This window comes from Melanerpes formicivorus, unplaced genomic scaffold, assembly GCF_026170545.1.
Source record: "Melanerpes formicivorus ecotype bairdi unplaced genomic scaffold, bMelFor1.0.p_v2 SCAF_25, whole genome shotgun sequence".
Classification (NCBI taxonomy): domain Eukaryota; kingdom Metazoa; phylum Chordata; class Aves; order Piciformes; family Picidae; genus Melanerpes; species Melanerpes formicivorus.
In genome coordinates, this window is record NW_027142377.1 from 5357433 (window position 1) to 5372122 (window position 14690).

Sequence of the window (14690 nt, forward strand, 5' to 3'; positions counted from 1 at the left end):
TTCAGGCAGACGTTATTTTCCAATTTTTCCTCTGTAAAGACATTATTTATCAGATCTCTTCTGATTCAACCTAAGCAAATACAGCAAAACATTCGATAAAAATACAATAGATCATAAAGAAGATTGCACAAGTGATTTTTATTTACCAACTATCAGCTTCCTAACAAAGCATACCTTCCCTTCAAATGCCTAATTTAATTCCAACTTCCTTCAAGTTGTCTATAACACACAGAAATATGCTGCATGAATAGTAAATTTTCTCTAATATAGATTCCTCAGCTTAAGCCCAAGTCCTGCATCATGCAGCACACGTGAAGGTTTCTCCATCCCAGAGCAACTTTGCTGATTTCTGCAAACTACTTCCAAAGCAAAGCATTTCAGGAACAAGAGCTAGAGAAGAAAATCCCAGAGGGGTAGGAAATATGATTGTGCTATTTTGTAATACTGTTAAATAACAAGCAAACAAAAAACCCCAACAATCCATCATGCTAGGAAATACATTTCACATTTACTATCATTATTCATCCAACTACAAACACAACAAGAACAGAGACAACAAAACAATGATTGCACTACTCAGACTGTTAATAGCTTACTGTAGTTGGTCTCCTACACACAAATAGGTAAGTGAAAAGCAAACTCATTATGAAAGCTGGAGGTTATCCATTCACCTCTAACGTTCAACAAACTGCTGACACATAAAGCTGCATCACAGCACATCTGGATGAGGAAGCCTGGACCTCCCATCAAGTTGCTGCTCTCATCACAACAACCAAATGTAAAAATAGTTTCCACAGTTAGATTGTCTTACTACTACAACAAAGTGACACTGAGTGACAATAGATATCTACCGGCACCATAGCTCTTCAACGAATGAAAACAGTCCTGAATGTTTCATTACTTTTGGATGAATGGTCTAAAAGGTACAATAATTTAACAAGCCTAAATCCAAAAGCTTCTAAAAGGAAGAGTAAAAGCAAACAACAGTTGGTGAAACAAATACATTTAAAGAAAAAATGTCACAAAAAAAGGACTATCTCATTCTCAGCTTCTGCATTCAAACTGTACATTTCCTTCCTCATTCCTATTTGTCACTGAATGTATCCTTTCCCACTGATCAAATACAAAGAGACGTGCCTTTGATGCTATTTCAATTTCTAAGAATATTGATCAAGCAGAATATTGACTTTTCTCTGTGTCTGCTTACAGGTTGTATTTCCAACTGCAAGGGATAGTGAGTTTCATCAGAGTTTTGTGTATTAATTCTACATAAAGAACAAACAAACAAAAATTTCCTATAGTCTTCAAACCAGATCCCATTCTACAAACCTAAATTAAGAAAGACCCAGTAAAGTTTGCCCACATATAGCAATTATCACTGTCAAGGAAAGAATTGGTACCTCTCATCTTCATCATCACAGAAGGTGCCAACAAATGAATAAGAACATAGTTTTCTTCTTTACCTAAGTATTCAAGGCCATATGGACCTAAAAAGATAGCTGTGACTGCAGTAAACATTTGCTTTTACATGAAAAAAAAAAAGTGTAGAATAAATTAAAAGAGTGGATCAAAACATTTCTGAATAAGCCATGTTCCCAGTGCATATGAAAAAGAGAGCTTGAGTTCTAGTTATATGCTGTTTGAAATGCTTTCTTGGTATTTGTAGGACCATATCTTAATATGCCATTCTGTAAGATCCTACCTTGCAGAGATTTCCTACTTTTTTTATTCTTACATAATAGACTGGCTGACCAACATGCTGTCAACATGTTACTTTTTTTCCCCAAGACAAGCTCAACATCTATGCAACAAGGTCAAATAGCTGACTTCCTATTTTAAATAGGGCGGGAATGTTGACAATTCCACTTTCAAAGCGCAAAACCATTCCAGCACTGAGCTGCACCCTGTCGAAAGCTAAAGTGTGACAGATTCCTTCACAGTAATTGTCAATCAGACCCTGTGTAGCAGCTGAAAACACAATACATCACTTTGATCTCCTCGGCTCCCAAAGTATTCAAAATCAAGGAATCTGCATGAAGCATATGAAATATGCAACACTTCCAAAACCTGTCTCTGTGGAACTTAACTATGATAACGTATATTTTGTTCATACTTCATAAAGCATTTCCAATCCTCTATTATGCATATGAATGGATATGTTTTAGCTTGCAAAAATAAACATGAAAGATGCTTTATATTTTGGAGACATGTAGGTTTGCATCGGATAACACAGGAGAAATAATCGTTTAGAAAAGCCTGACTTGCTTTGAGGGGAAGACATTATTACCAAACAGGCTTAATTAAGTCCCACTGCTAATTTTGTAAAATGAATACCTTGTTGAATTAGACTACAGTGAAATAAAACGTGCACACCAGCTCCACGTGCCTAGAACAAAAAGAGAATGTGGAGAAAGGGCTGACTTACATTTCGCAGGTAGCTCATATCCACAGGTAATTTTCGCTTGTCCAGTCTCACAGCCACTCAGGTTGCGACATTCAGCAACTAAGCAGGGCCCGGCAGCCCTGTGGATGCAGCCATCCACTACAAAAGCAAACCCAGAAAGTTTTAGTCAATAAAAGCCCTTTTTATGCGGCCTTTGCACAAAGAAATGGTCAGGAACATCTACTGCTCGTTGTTACACGAATAGCACAGACCTACCCATCTCTATGTGGATATGCAAATAGATACAAACATTATTTCTTTTTCTTCCAGAATCAACATGTTCATTAAAAAAAAATTAAAATACTCAACTTCTGCCAATTGAAAACACCCAAAAAAAGGTAAAGCAGGCTTGGAATTTCAGTGTGAGAGAAGGGTCTATTCAAGGCACTAAGAAATTCTCACTACAATTTATGAAAACAAAGTTGGCCCCCAGCTAAAAGCCGATCTCTCTTTTACTATGCACCTCCGATACTTCTGCAGTTGTGCAGACTGTCACTGTTTGATGTCGCTGTTCTAATAATGCCTTATACAAAAATTGCAAAATATAATGCTTATGGATTTGAAATATAAAAAACTCCCTTATTTTGACCTTTTTTTCTCTTTTACCTTTTCTTTTTTTAGTTTTTGCATTATTCATGCAATACTTTGGAGTTAATTAAATAATAATCACTAGAAGTTGCAATTGAAGCTAAGTATGCAAGAAAAGAAGTAGAGTGAACAGAACCATTACCCTCAGGAGCCAGCAAAAGAATAGTAGCAGCAGCAAAGAATCAAAGAAAGGCTGCTGGCACAGCACTTCTGCCCTTTCAACATGAAAACAAATAAATTATCTATTGTAATTACAGCCAAAAGTTTAAGAAAAGGAAGCAAAACAAAAAAATGGCAAGTATGTGAACATATTAACTACAGTAAGGCCTTAAGTCAGCAATGAGGAATGTCAACCACAAGAAATCATCATACACACTACAATATCAATTCAAGTAAGATAAAGTAAAATCAAGTATATTAGTTAAAACTAATACTTATGGAGACAAGAGTGAAAGATTCTGTAGGCATCTTGTTCAATATCTATTTCAGATTTTACTTCAGATTTAACTAGTTCAAAGTAACAGCAGCACCCAACAGTATGTCTGAAACAATGAAACCCAAAAACAGATTTGAAATGCAAAGTGCAGATAGATTTCCAAGAGATGCACGTTGTATGTTCATAGCATGAACTGTGTATTTTCCACAGGCTAGCACAGCAAGGTTGGGCAGCACAGAGTGTGGGCACCCAGCATACCTACCAACCATTCACTGCCAACCATGATGAAGACCAAGTAACTCCCTCATCCTGAGATATTTTTGGAAGCTGGAACGGAAATGATGACTGGCCTTTCAGCATGAAGGGCATAGCTGGGTTCACAAGGTGTTAAATGTTTCTATGAAGCTGTGAATCCCCAAATGGAGGGGCAGGGAACACCTTTACCTGAATGAAACTGCCTTCAACTAAGTGTTAAAAACTAGATTGCCTTTTCTGAGGTGTTCTGTGCCAGAGCTAACATTCAGATGACAGTGAAATTGGATAAGCTGTTCCTTCAACTACCTGAAGGGGGGTTGTAAACAGGCAGAGGTTGGTCTCTTCTCCCAGGCAGCCAGCACCAGAACAAGAGGACACAGTCTCAGGCCGCGCCAGGGGAAGTTCAGGCTGGAGGTCAGGAGGAAGTTTTACACAGAGAGAGTGATTGCCCATTGGAATGGACTGCCCGGGGAGGTGGTGGAGTCGCCATCACTGGAGGTGTTCAGGAGGAGACTTGACAGGGTGCTTGGTTACATGGGTTAGTTGATTAGGTGGTGTTGGATGATAGGTTGGACGCGATGACCTTGAAGGTCTTTTCCAATCTGGTTTATTCTATTCTATTCTATTCTAACACTCAATATTCATCCTGGACATGGTGCCAACAACTTTCACAGTGTATTTTGAAATTTAGTCTGAATATTATTTTTAAGTAAAACTTTGCATTAGACTGAAAGGTAAGTACAGAATCATGGGGTGGTGTTACACCTCCAATCAAATTTTCCAACATTTTCTTATTGGAAAGAATGCAGATGCCAAGCCACCAGCCTTACATGTTGTGTACATGGTGTGATGAGACACCAGTCTTCTTACTCCACCTTAGCTGAACTTTTGTTTATGACTTACCCAAAAATCTCTGCTCAACAGACTCTAAGACGCTAATGCAAGGGTAATATTTTGTAACCTCAAGGAGAAAAAAGAATGCTGGAAATCTATCCTGCACTTATAATACCCAATGTAATTATTCTAACAGGATAAGTAAACCAGCATGCACTGAAACCTCAAGTATATTTTTATAAGCACCATCACCACAACCTTTACCAACTAATATTTCCTGAAACATTAACATAAGAACAGCGCTGATAATTCAAACTACCACTTTCTGCACAATTCTTCACAGAGGAAGAATTTTTCCACCTCAGGAGTGCCGGACAAGGGCTCAAATCCATGCAATTACTCCCTTGGCAGTGGATTAATCATTTCCACACCCCCAAGCTCCCTGTCTCTAACAAGTAGGCACCATCCTTTGAGCAGTGTCTGTACTATGATTTGTTCAGCTGCCCTCTCAGCCAACTCATCTGGATAAATCAACCTCTTTTTCCCTTATACTCCATTCATTTTAACCAAAGTTCAGCTCGGAGCACAGCCAAACAACAGAACCTGCTAAAAGAAACCACTGCCTCTGGCAGGGAAGTGGAAGCACATATTTGTCACTGCGATGTGCTAACAGACCCAATATGCTAACATATCACATGCCAGAGCAGCTGTGATGGCCAACACACAGGCAGTCCCAGCTCCCCAGAAATAAACCACCTCAGCATGTTCTTAAGGCACCTACACCTACAATACAGATGGTCTATCTCTAGTTTCCTGGAGCCATTCCACACAGGTCCATGTCCAGTCTTTATAATCAAGAGTAACCTCTGGAAAGATGAAAATATAATTGGAAATAAAAAAAAAATCTTCATAGAGGAAAATCAATTCTACCATAACCAATTTTGACATATGACAAGGAAAATGGAAGACATCTGCCAAACCCAAACAAGTAGACATGCATATTTCCCTTATAAAGATGGCATAATAGAAAATGATTGAATATTCCAGACAGGCATAGATGGAAATGTGGATATTAACATTTGATGTATTTCATGACTGATGACATGGAAGAATGAAGCAGAGAGGGGACAACCACCAATAACAAAATAAAATAAAGAGAAACAAACAAACAAACAAAATCAAACATCAAACCACTCAGTTTTCTGAATAACCTCTTTTTTCTGCCATAGGAGGAGTAGCTGAGGGAACTGGGATTGTTTAGTCTGGAGAAGAAGAGGCTAAGGGAGAGACCTCATTGCTCTCTACAGTTCCCTGAAAGGAGGCTGGAGTGAAGCAGGAGTTGGTCCCTTCTCCCTGGTTTTAGAGGATATGGCCTAAAACTATGCCAGAGGTGGTTTAGATTGGATATTAGGAAAGACTTCTTTACTGGAAGAGTGGTCAGCAATTGGAATACGCTGCCCAGGGAGGTGGTGGAGTACCTGAAGGTGTTCAAGAAACATGTGGACATGGCACTTTGGGATATGGTATAATGGCCATGATGGTGTAAAGTTGACAGTTGGACTTGATGATCCTAAAGGTCTTTTCCAAACAAAACAATTCTCTGATTCCACTTTATTAGATACTTGAGCAGAGATGACCTCTGATCTACATACACATTTTCCATTTAATGTCACTCAATAAAACATGAATAAAATATTCATAGTATCATAGTATCATTCAGGGTTGGAAGGGACCACAAGGATCATCTAGTTCCAACCCCCCTGCCATGGGCAGGGACACCCCACACTAGATCAGCCTGCACAGAGCCTCATCCAGCCTCCTCTTAAACACCCCCAGGGACGGGGCCTCAACCACCTCCCTGGACAACCCATTCCAGGGCTTCACCACTCTCATGGTGAAGAACCTCCTCCTCACATCCAGCCTGAATCTCCCCACCTCCAGCTTCATTCCATTCCCCCTAGTCCTATCACTACCTGAGATCCTGAGAAGTCCTTCCCCAGCCTTCCTGTAGGCCCCCTTCAGATACTGGAAGGCCACAATTAGATCACCTCGGAGCCGTCTCTTCATGCTAGAAACATTCTCATTTCTCCAATAATATATGCAATCTATAACACAAGCTTGATAATTCTTAAAGCAAAAACACAAGCAGGAAAGTACCTTGCCAAATACGTGCACTCTGCATAACATAAAGAAAAACCCTGGCACAGGTAGAGTAGATGAGCGAATCTCATTGTGGCCTCTCAGCCTTTGCTAAAACACGTCTTACCTGCGTTAATTAAAAAGCCCATGGAAAGGCATACGCAAACCACACGCGTGAGGTGTTTTGTTTTCTGGAAGCACGCACCGACTGGTAATGTTGAGAGCATTGTTAAGAAGGAAACTCTATGGACATTACAGGGAACTGCAACAACCTCAGACGGCAAAAATGATGGCCCAAAATCCATCGTTATTGTGTAGTAAGGAGGAAGATATTTACAACATAATAACGGCACTCTGCCAAATAATTGTCATAGGAAAGTGAAGAATATCTGATATATTGGCTCCGGGCACTTCATCTGTATCATCAGTTTGATGTATAGATGCTAGATGCTCATCTGCATTTTTCACAGCAAATCTGGAGAATATTAAACCATATCCCACTGTTCCTGTCCTGGAATGCCTTTGTGCTACTGGCTGAAAAACACAGGCACTTATGGTCAAATCTGACTCATGTCATGTGACAGGGATGTGACAGGGTGCTATTTCAACAACCAATGAAAAACGTCATTTTAATTCAAAGCTACCCACTCTGTTTCACAATATGTCTTCGTCTACAGGCTGCCCTCCCCATCCAGGCGTATGGAAGTCACACAGGTATTTTGGGTCATTCATATACACAAATGACTTGCCATCTCACAGCTATGGGAAAGAGGTGGAAAAACCCCACAGAAAAGACTGTAAATCATAACTGATAAGAAACTCCATCTCTGGTCTGCATGGTGATTAATTGGCATTTCTAAGGACAAGAAACACTTAATGATGCTAAAGACTGGGCTGCTAAGCATCCTAACTGATATTGTGCTTCTTGGTATGAGTTTCATGCTTATTAACTAAGCTGTTTCTAAGGTTTTTTGTAAGCACTGATACTAAAATAGTCCTGCCCAGTACCACCAGTGAGGTGGCAAATATCCACAAGATGGTCCCTCTTCTATTCTGCTTTGGCCTCCCAACAAGCAGGCTGCCAGGCTGCCTAAGGCTCAACACAATCTACTCTGAGGTAAAGTAAATGCTTTGGAAAAAAACACACACTTCTGCATTCAGATGACTGCAAAGACTTAAAGAGCTGAATTTGTCTTTTGAAACACGCCCCCGTTATTTGCTGCATTGTCTCATGTGAAGAACATACACATGAGGTTTCTGTATTTACAGTTTCACCATGGCTTGGCTAGATGAGCATGTGCAAGGGGTTTTCTCAGTTGCAGATGAATGGCATTTTGAGGACTCGAGCTCAAGGAGCTTGAGATTTAGCTCTGTAGTTTAAGACATTTACACCTGTGTAAAGCTATTAAAAATACCACTCCAAGATATTTTCATTAAAAACAGTATCAGCAATCTCAATGCATGCTTCCATAAGTTTTAGGTGCCATTAGGGACAGCATTTTGTTCTCCCAACAGTTCAGCAGAAGCCATTACAGAAGAAAAATTGTGTTCAAAGCTAGTGAAGTCAATGGTATTGTTTGCACAGAGAAGTCCCCTGAAAGTAACTTTTTGTAACAGATGGAGAAAATCAAGTATCAAAATAAAGTTCTTAGGCAGAAAGACAATGCACTAGAACCAAAAATACTGAAATCTTTGGCATATTTCTCACTGCAGACTAAAGGATACTAAGAGGTTAAATTCTTTCTTACTGTAAAGCAACTGTATTTGTTCTGCAGAATGAAAGGGTTAAGGTTGTACAGGATGATGCACAATACGGAATAAATGTATTTCTTACAGAAAAATCCCTTCAAATTGCAAATGAAGCAGAAGTGCAGGAAACTCAGAATTAAGGGTATCATGGGATGCTGCTTAAAAAAAATAACCTCAGCAAAACTAGCCTTGCAGTGCAGATGGTAATAAAAAAGAGAAAGGTAATCAAACACCACAGTGGAAAAAAAATACTAATTCCCCCAGGAATACTAAGGCCCAAACTTCTTTTGTGACCTTGTGTGCAAGTCTGGATAAACTGAGGTTATGATGTAAACAACATATGCAGATTTATCATGTCGTATTTCAATAATCTATATATGCTGTCTTCCATAGTAACTCCTCTGGTATTTTTCCAGACTTTCATTCTTATTTTCACTAGGAAATTTAGATTTACTTATTTAAAGAAGTTAACTGTGCGTGATTTGTCTGTGAAGTGTTCTTCCAAATGCCAGGAGTGAATGACACCAGAAAAATGTCATTATGCCAGATATATTACTAAGGACACACAAGAGGAAGGTGTTCTGTCCAGACTGTAGCACACCTCTGGTATACACCTCCTCAGTCCTTGTGGACGCTCCAAAAATGCCTATTGCAAAGACACATGTGGAAAATGGGGGCGGGGAGGGAGGAGGGGGGAGAAGGAAAAACAAACAAACAAACAAAAACCACCAACAAAAAACCCCAACACCCACAACCACATCACAATCCCAAAACAAACCTCACTACAACGCTACAACACAACCAAAAAGCCCCAACTCACAACCAAAAGCAACCTCATCTTGAAAAACTAGTTAAATACCTCTACAAAGTTCACTGGAATCAAGTGCTGCCAAAGTTGCAACTGCACCTCTGAGACCTGTGTCAAGGGGAAATAAATTCTGCCCAGCAAGAGACAACAGCTGCTGGTCTAATGAGCAAAGGTGGAGATCTTTAAAAAGATTACAACACAGATGCCAGTCGGCCACCGCTGCTAGAAGCAGCAGTTTATATTACAGAGATGGCCTCTGCCATTGGGAAATTTAATGAACTGAAGATTTTTAATCAATGCACTGGTTTATAGGCTTCCAACATAATTAATTTTAAATACTTAGCATTTATACAGTACTCTCCGGCCAAGATCTCAGGGAGTTTAGAAGCATGATCTGCTTTAGCCTTAAAATTCTCCATCTTAAAAACAAAAAGGGCAGATGAACCATGTATTTTGAGATGGCTACTTCTCTGAATTAGGTTCATGTTTCATCACAGATGTTCTAAACTTACAGGTTCCTTAAATACTCCTATTTTCGGAAACTCTTATTTCCTACATCTGAATTAAATCAAGGCATTAACCTACACTGCAGAGTGAGTTTAATGAAAAGTAATAATAAGGTGCAATAAAACTATTATTCCAGCATAAACTGCAGTGCTCTAACAATAGCACATTATGGCCTTATTGCAAGGTCATACATGGGAAACTTGCATTTTAGACTATTGCTTAGCTGAAATTTAGCATTAAAACCCACCGGTTATTGCTTGCTATAAATTAAGAGTGCTTGGAATGAAATTTTTTTAATCTACTAGCTGTTTTAAGAGAAGGCTGTCCTTAATATGGATGCAATAGTAACAAAAGCAGCTGAAAGACCCAACATAATCAACGTCTGTGCTATAAACTGGCAAAAAAAAGACACATGCAAATAAAAAAGACAACCATTTTTCAAAACAAAGTGTACTTACCCATGGACCTGTTAAATTTTACATGTTCTACATTTATTGCATGCAACCCAATCATTCTTTCTTTGACAAACACACAAGCCAACAGTAAACTCACAAACGCTGGCCAATTTTTTATTTTAGCCCAAATACCTTGGGATGTGAGAAACTCCTATTAAAATATACAAAAAGCCAAGTAAACGTTGTTCTGTCACATTAGCAATGATGATTGATAAATCCCTTCCATAAACAACTTAGGCAATAAAGAAAGCATCCATTTTATCTCACTTAGGACGTCATCTTTCCTAGTCTCTGAGTGCTCCACTCCAATTCTGTAGACAGTTATAATGTCAATAGGAGTCACGTTTTTGTCAGCCCACTCAAGCAGCATAAGGGCGCAGAGAAACATGGGTCTGATCAACCTGTCTAAATGTCACACTTTTGGCAGGAAAAAAACCCAGAACTAGGAAAGACTCCAGTAGTGTTTTCCCAGTTTTTCTCAGTCCAAAATGCTGACATTAAGGCATGTGTAAAGGAACCCTACACTTCCTTTTAATTGTGTTAGTGTTGAGACACCTGACATACCACACTCCCCTACAGATGGAAATGACGCAGAACAGCTTTACATACCTCACTGCAACAAGCAGAGAAGCTGCATGTTGTTGTTTATTAAGAAGCTGAAGCCTGGTTAAATTTCAAGTTATTCAATACTATTCGACCAAACTCAGCTCATGTTCATCTCAACTTGCTTCCCCAGCTTTTCAAAACACTATTAAGAAGCTGCAATTTTTTTAATGTGGTACCAAAATGGGTTTGGTGACACCATAATTTATTTGACACCAGTACCAGAACAAGAGGACACAGTCTCAGGCTGCACCAGGGGAGGTTTAGGCTGGAGGTTAGGAGGAAGTTTTACACAGAGAGAGTGATTGCCCATTGGAATGGACTGCCCGAGGAGGTGGTGGAGTCACCATCACTGGAGGTGTTCAGGAGGAGACTTGATAGGGTGCTTGGCTGCACGGTTTAGTTGATTGGGTGGTGTTGGGTGATAGGTTGGACGCGGTGATCTTGAAGGTCTCTTCCAACCTGGTCTATTCTATTCTATTCTATTCTATTCTATTCTATTCTATTCTATTCTATTCTATTCTATTCTATAATCCTTTCCTCACCCTCATGCTCTGTCACAGAAATTCATTTCCAGCTGGATGCCACATATTGTGGATGGATAAAAAAGCATAGCTACATTTCATTGCTAGGATGCCTACTGGATTTCCATTCATGTTAGTGTGCTGTTATTACAGGACTCTCCTTCTTCACCAAGAAAAACTCTGAAGGCCAACTTGATGTATCATAGCCTCTTCTTATACCCATTAAAATAATAAAAAGTGTGTGGAAAAGATGAAGAATAAGACTGTATGAAAAGATTTAGAGCTATGTCCCTTTGAAAAGGCAGGAAATTGGGAGAGTTAGTCACACTCTGCACTGCCCTGTTGAGGGACACAAATAAAATTCTCTTAGTTAAGATTTAAACTACCATTTAGGGGGTTGCACCTTCTTGAAATTAAAAGGTACAATGTTTAGGGAGATGACATCAGAACTTCTATTTCCCCCATATTTACAGCCCTTTGCAAAGCTTAACACTTAGCTATAATTCCACACAGAAAATTCTACCTTCACCTGGATGAAGTCCCTCATCTGCTGCTGCCTTTTTCTTTCTTTTCTTTTTTTTAAACAAGTTTCTGTTTGGTTTTTTTTGGTTGTTTTTTGGGGGGTTTGTGCTTACTTTCTCAAGTACAGGCAAAGCTCACAGTAAATATCCAAGTTACTGCTTTTTAAATCTCACTAAAGCTCACTTTTGCAACAGTGACTGTTAAACCACTGATGACATTAGGCTACTACTATCTTATCAGTCTCTCTCTAACACACAGAACTACAGAGCTTATTTTTCCTCCTCTGCTGTTTGGAAACTTATTAAATTGCAAGAAATAATAAAGAAACAAAGACCTAAAAAGATTAAAAAAATATGCCTGGAAGGGCAAAGAAACTCAGATTTTGTCGAAAAAAAAATAAATATATAAAGTACTAATGCTCTGATGCTGCTGTACCAAAGTCCTCCCCCTCTACACTGCCCTAGAGAGGCTACATCTAGAGCATTAGTCCAGTTCTGGACTCCCCAGTTCAAGACTCAGGGAATTACTGAATACAATCCAATTGAGGACTACAAAGAAGATGATGAGACTGAAGTATCTCTCTTATGATTATTCTGAAAGACCTGAGGCTGTTTAGTCTGGAGAAGATTGAGAGGGGATCTCATGACTACTTATTAACATGCTAAGAATCATTCTCTTCTCAGTGGTGTCCACTGAAAAGGAAAGGCACACAAACTAGAACACAAGAAGATCCATTTAAACATAAGGTAAAACTTCTCTGTCATGAGGCTGGATCAGGCTGCCCAGAGAGGTTGTGGAGTCTCCTCTGGAGACTTTCAAAAACCGCCTGGACACGTGGCTTTGCATCCTGATCTAGATGAATGTGCTTTAGTGTGGGGTTTGGACTAGGTGATCCCCAGAGGTGCCTTCCAACACTTACTGTTCTGTGACTCTGTGAAATAACACAGAAACAGACAAAATACTGTCTCACTGTCCATCTGTCTCAGCAACTCGACATTATGACCAAAGGAAATGCTTAAAAGAGAGCAAGATCAGAGAAAGAAATTACCAGTGTTTCCACACAATAGCCTTCCAACTCTTCAGCACTGCCAACTCACAAACCTGAGCAAATTGTCTTTAGGTACCACTCCAGACAGGCCTTTATACTGTTGGGGCTTTTGGGGGGTTTGTTTGTTTGTTCTGTTGTTTGCATTTTTTTGTGAGCATCTCAGACTCCTCCAAGAATTTGGATTTGTATCTTTCAGTTTTATGTAAATTCTCTGTGCAATGCTGAAAGCATCATTAGAAAAGAAATAAATACTGCAGATTACTCTGAGTAAAAGCACACCGATCTAGGGAAAAAGAATGAAAACAGAAAAGCTACTGCAAAACCTTTAAGGAAGTGTTTTGTTTAGTTTTCTGCACACCTACAACACACCCAAGCAAATACAGTAACTATTTTTCTTTGGGTATTTTGTCTGGGTTTTGTTTGCTTCTTTGTGTTTTTTTAATTTATCTTTTCCTTCTCTGTAGGTTTCAGCATTTTAGGGCTCTGCATGAGAAGACACAAGACTGCAAGGATATGCTCCAACACTTGCAAATGTTTCAAAAATAGTAAATGCATAGTCCAGTCATGGCAGATGAAATGTATTAAGCCAGAAAAGGCATTTGCATATCTGGAGTACAGCTATTAAGCAGTCATCACACAAAGATTATACAAATTTATTCACTATGATCAGCTAGGAGTTGTCAGGTGCAGGTCAAGGATTTGGAAAAGAACAGGGTACCAAGTAGTAATTGTAAAATGACTGTGTAAAAGAAAAGCCTTAGAAACATGGTGCATCCTCACAGCCCAGCTCTCGCTGTAAGGGGTGACGGCCAAAACAGCAAAAACATACACTCGTGGCAAGCAGGGTACAAAGACAAAGCTACACATATTTGTGTGTATGTTATGTTAGTGTGGCTGTGTGTGATTGGTTAACTTTTCTCAAGAGTCTTACTAGTTAGTGATAGCATTGCTATAGTTACTTGTTACCTTAGCCCAGGTTTCTCATCCTCAAACTACACATTCAGTCCAGGGACTTTCCAGAGACTCAAGGGTGCAATACTTTTTCATGGAAATACAGTGATGTTTGCGAGGTTGGTTTCTTCCTGGCTCATCAAAGACTCTGCAGATTCATCACAGTTTCCCACACACTGAATTAGAGCAGCAGCCAGAATGTATGAATAGAATAGAATAGAATAAACCAGGTTGGAAGAGACCTTCAAGATCATCGCGTCCAACCTATCACCCAACACCACCTAATCAACTAACCCATGTAACCAAGCACCCTGTCAAGTCTCCTCCTGAACACCTCCAGTGATGGCGACTCCACCACCTCCCCGGGCAGTCCATTCCAATGGGCAATCACTCTCTCTGTGTAAAACTTCCTCCTGACCTCCAGCCTGAACTTCCCCTGGTGCAGCCTGAGAAAGAGTAAGGCAAAGTATCAATGAGGAGATACTCTCTGGCTCGCAGTAAGGCTTAACAGGCTACAGGAAAACAATGTCCTATTTACTGAAGAGCAGCTGGTTTTCTTATTTCCTGGGCCCTTTTCACTTGTGCTGGTTTACTTTCATCACGAACCACTGAAGGAAGAAAACTTGGTTGAGATACTCCTCGGTCTGAAATCACAGAAACATCCTCTCAGTTTGGAGTGCTATTTCAAACTAGACTAATTAACAGTATTAATGGCATAAAATTTGCCTTTCAATAGGTAAATCCAATTAAACACATTACAATATATTCAAATGGAGTAAATACAGAGGAAGAAAAAGATAAACACTAGATTAACTGAAAAATTATGTA

General features: G+C 39.4%; 1 protein-coding gene across 15 annotated transcripts in view; it reads right to left on the reverse strand.

Moving 5' to 3' along the window:
• MACROD2 (mono-ADP ribosylhydrolase 2) overlaps window positions 1-14690 on the reverse strand; it is a 984824-nt gene that overhangs the window by 696380 nt on the left and 273754 nt on the right. For all 15 annotated transcript variants that reach the window (XM_068153137.1, XM_068153136.1, XM_068153138.1 and 12 more), the window contains one exon: window positions 2426-2542. In XM_068153137.1, coding sequence (XP_068009238.1) covers window positions 2426-2542 — 117 coding nt within the window. The remainder of the gene's footprint in view (window positions 1-2425; window positions 2543-14690) is intronic.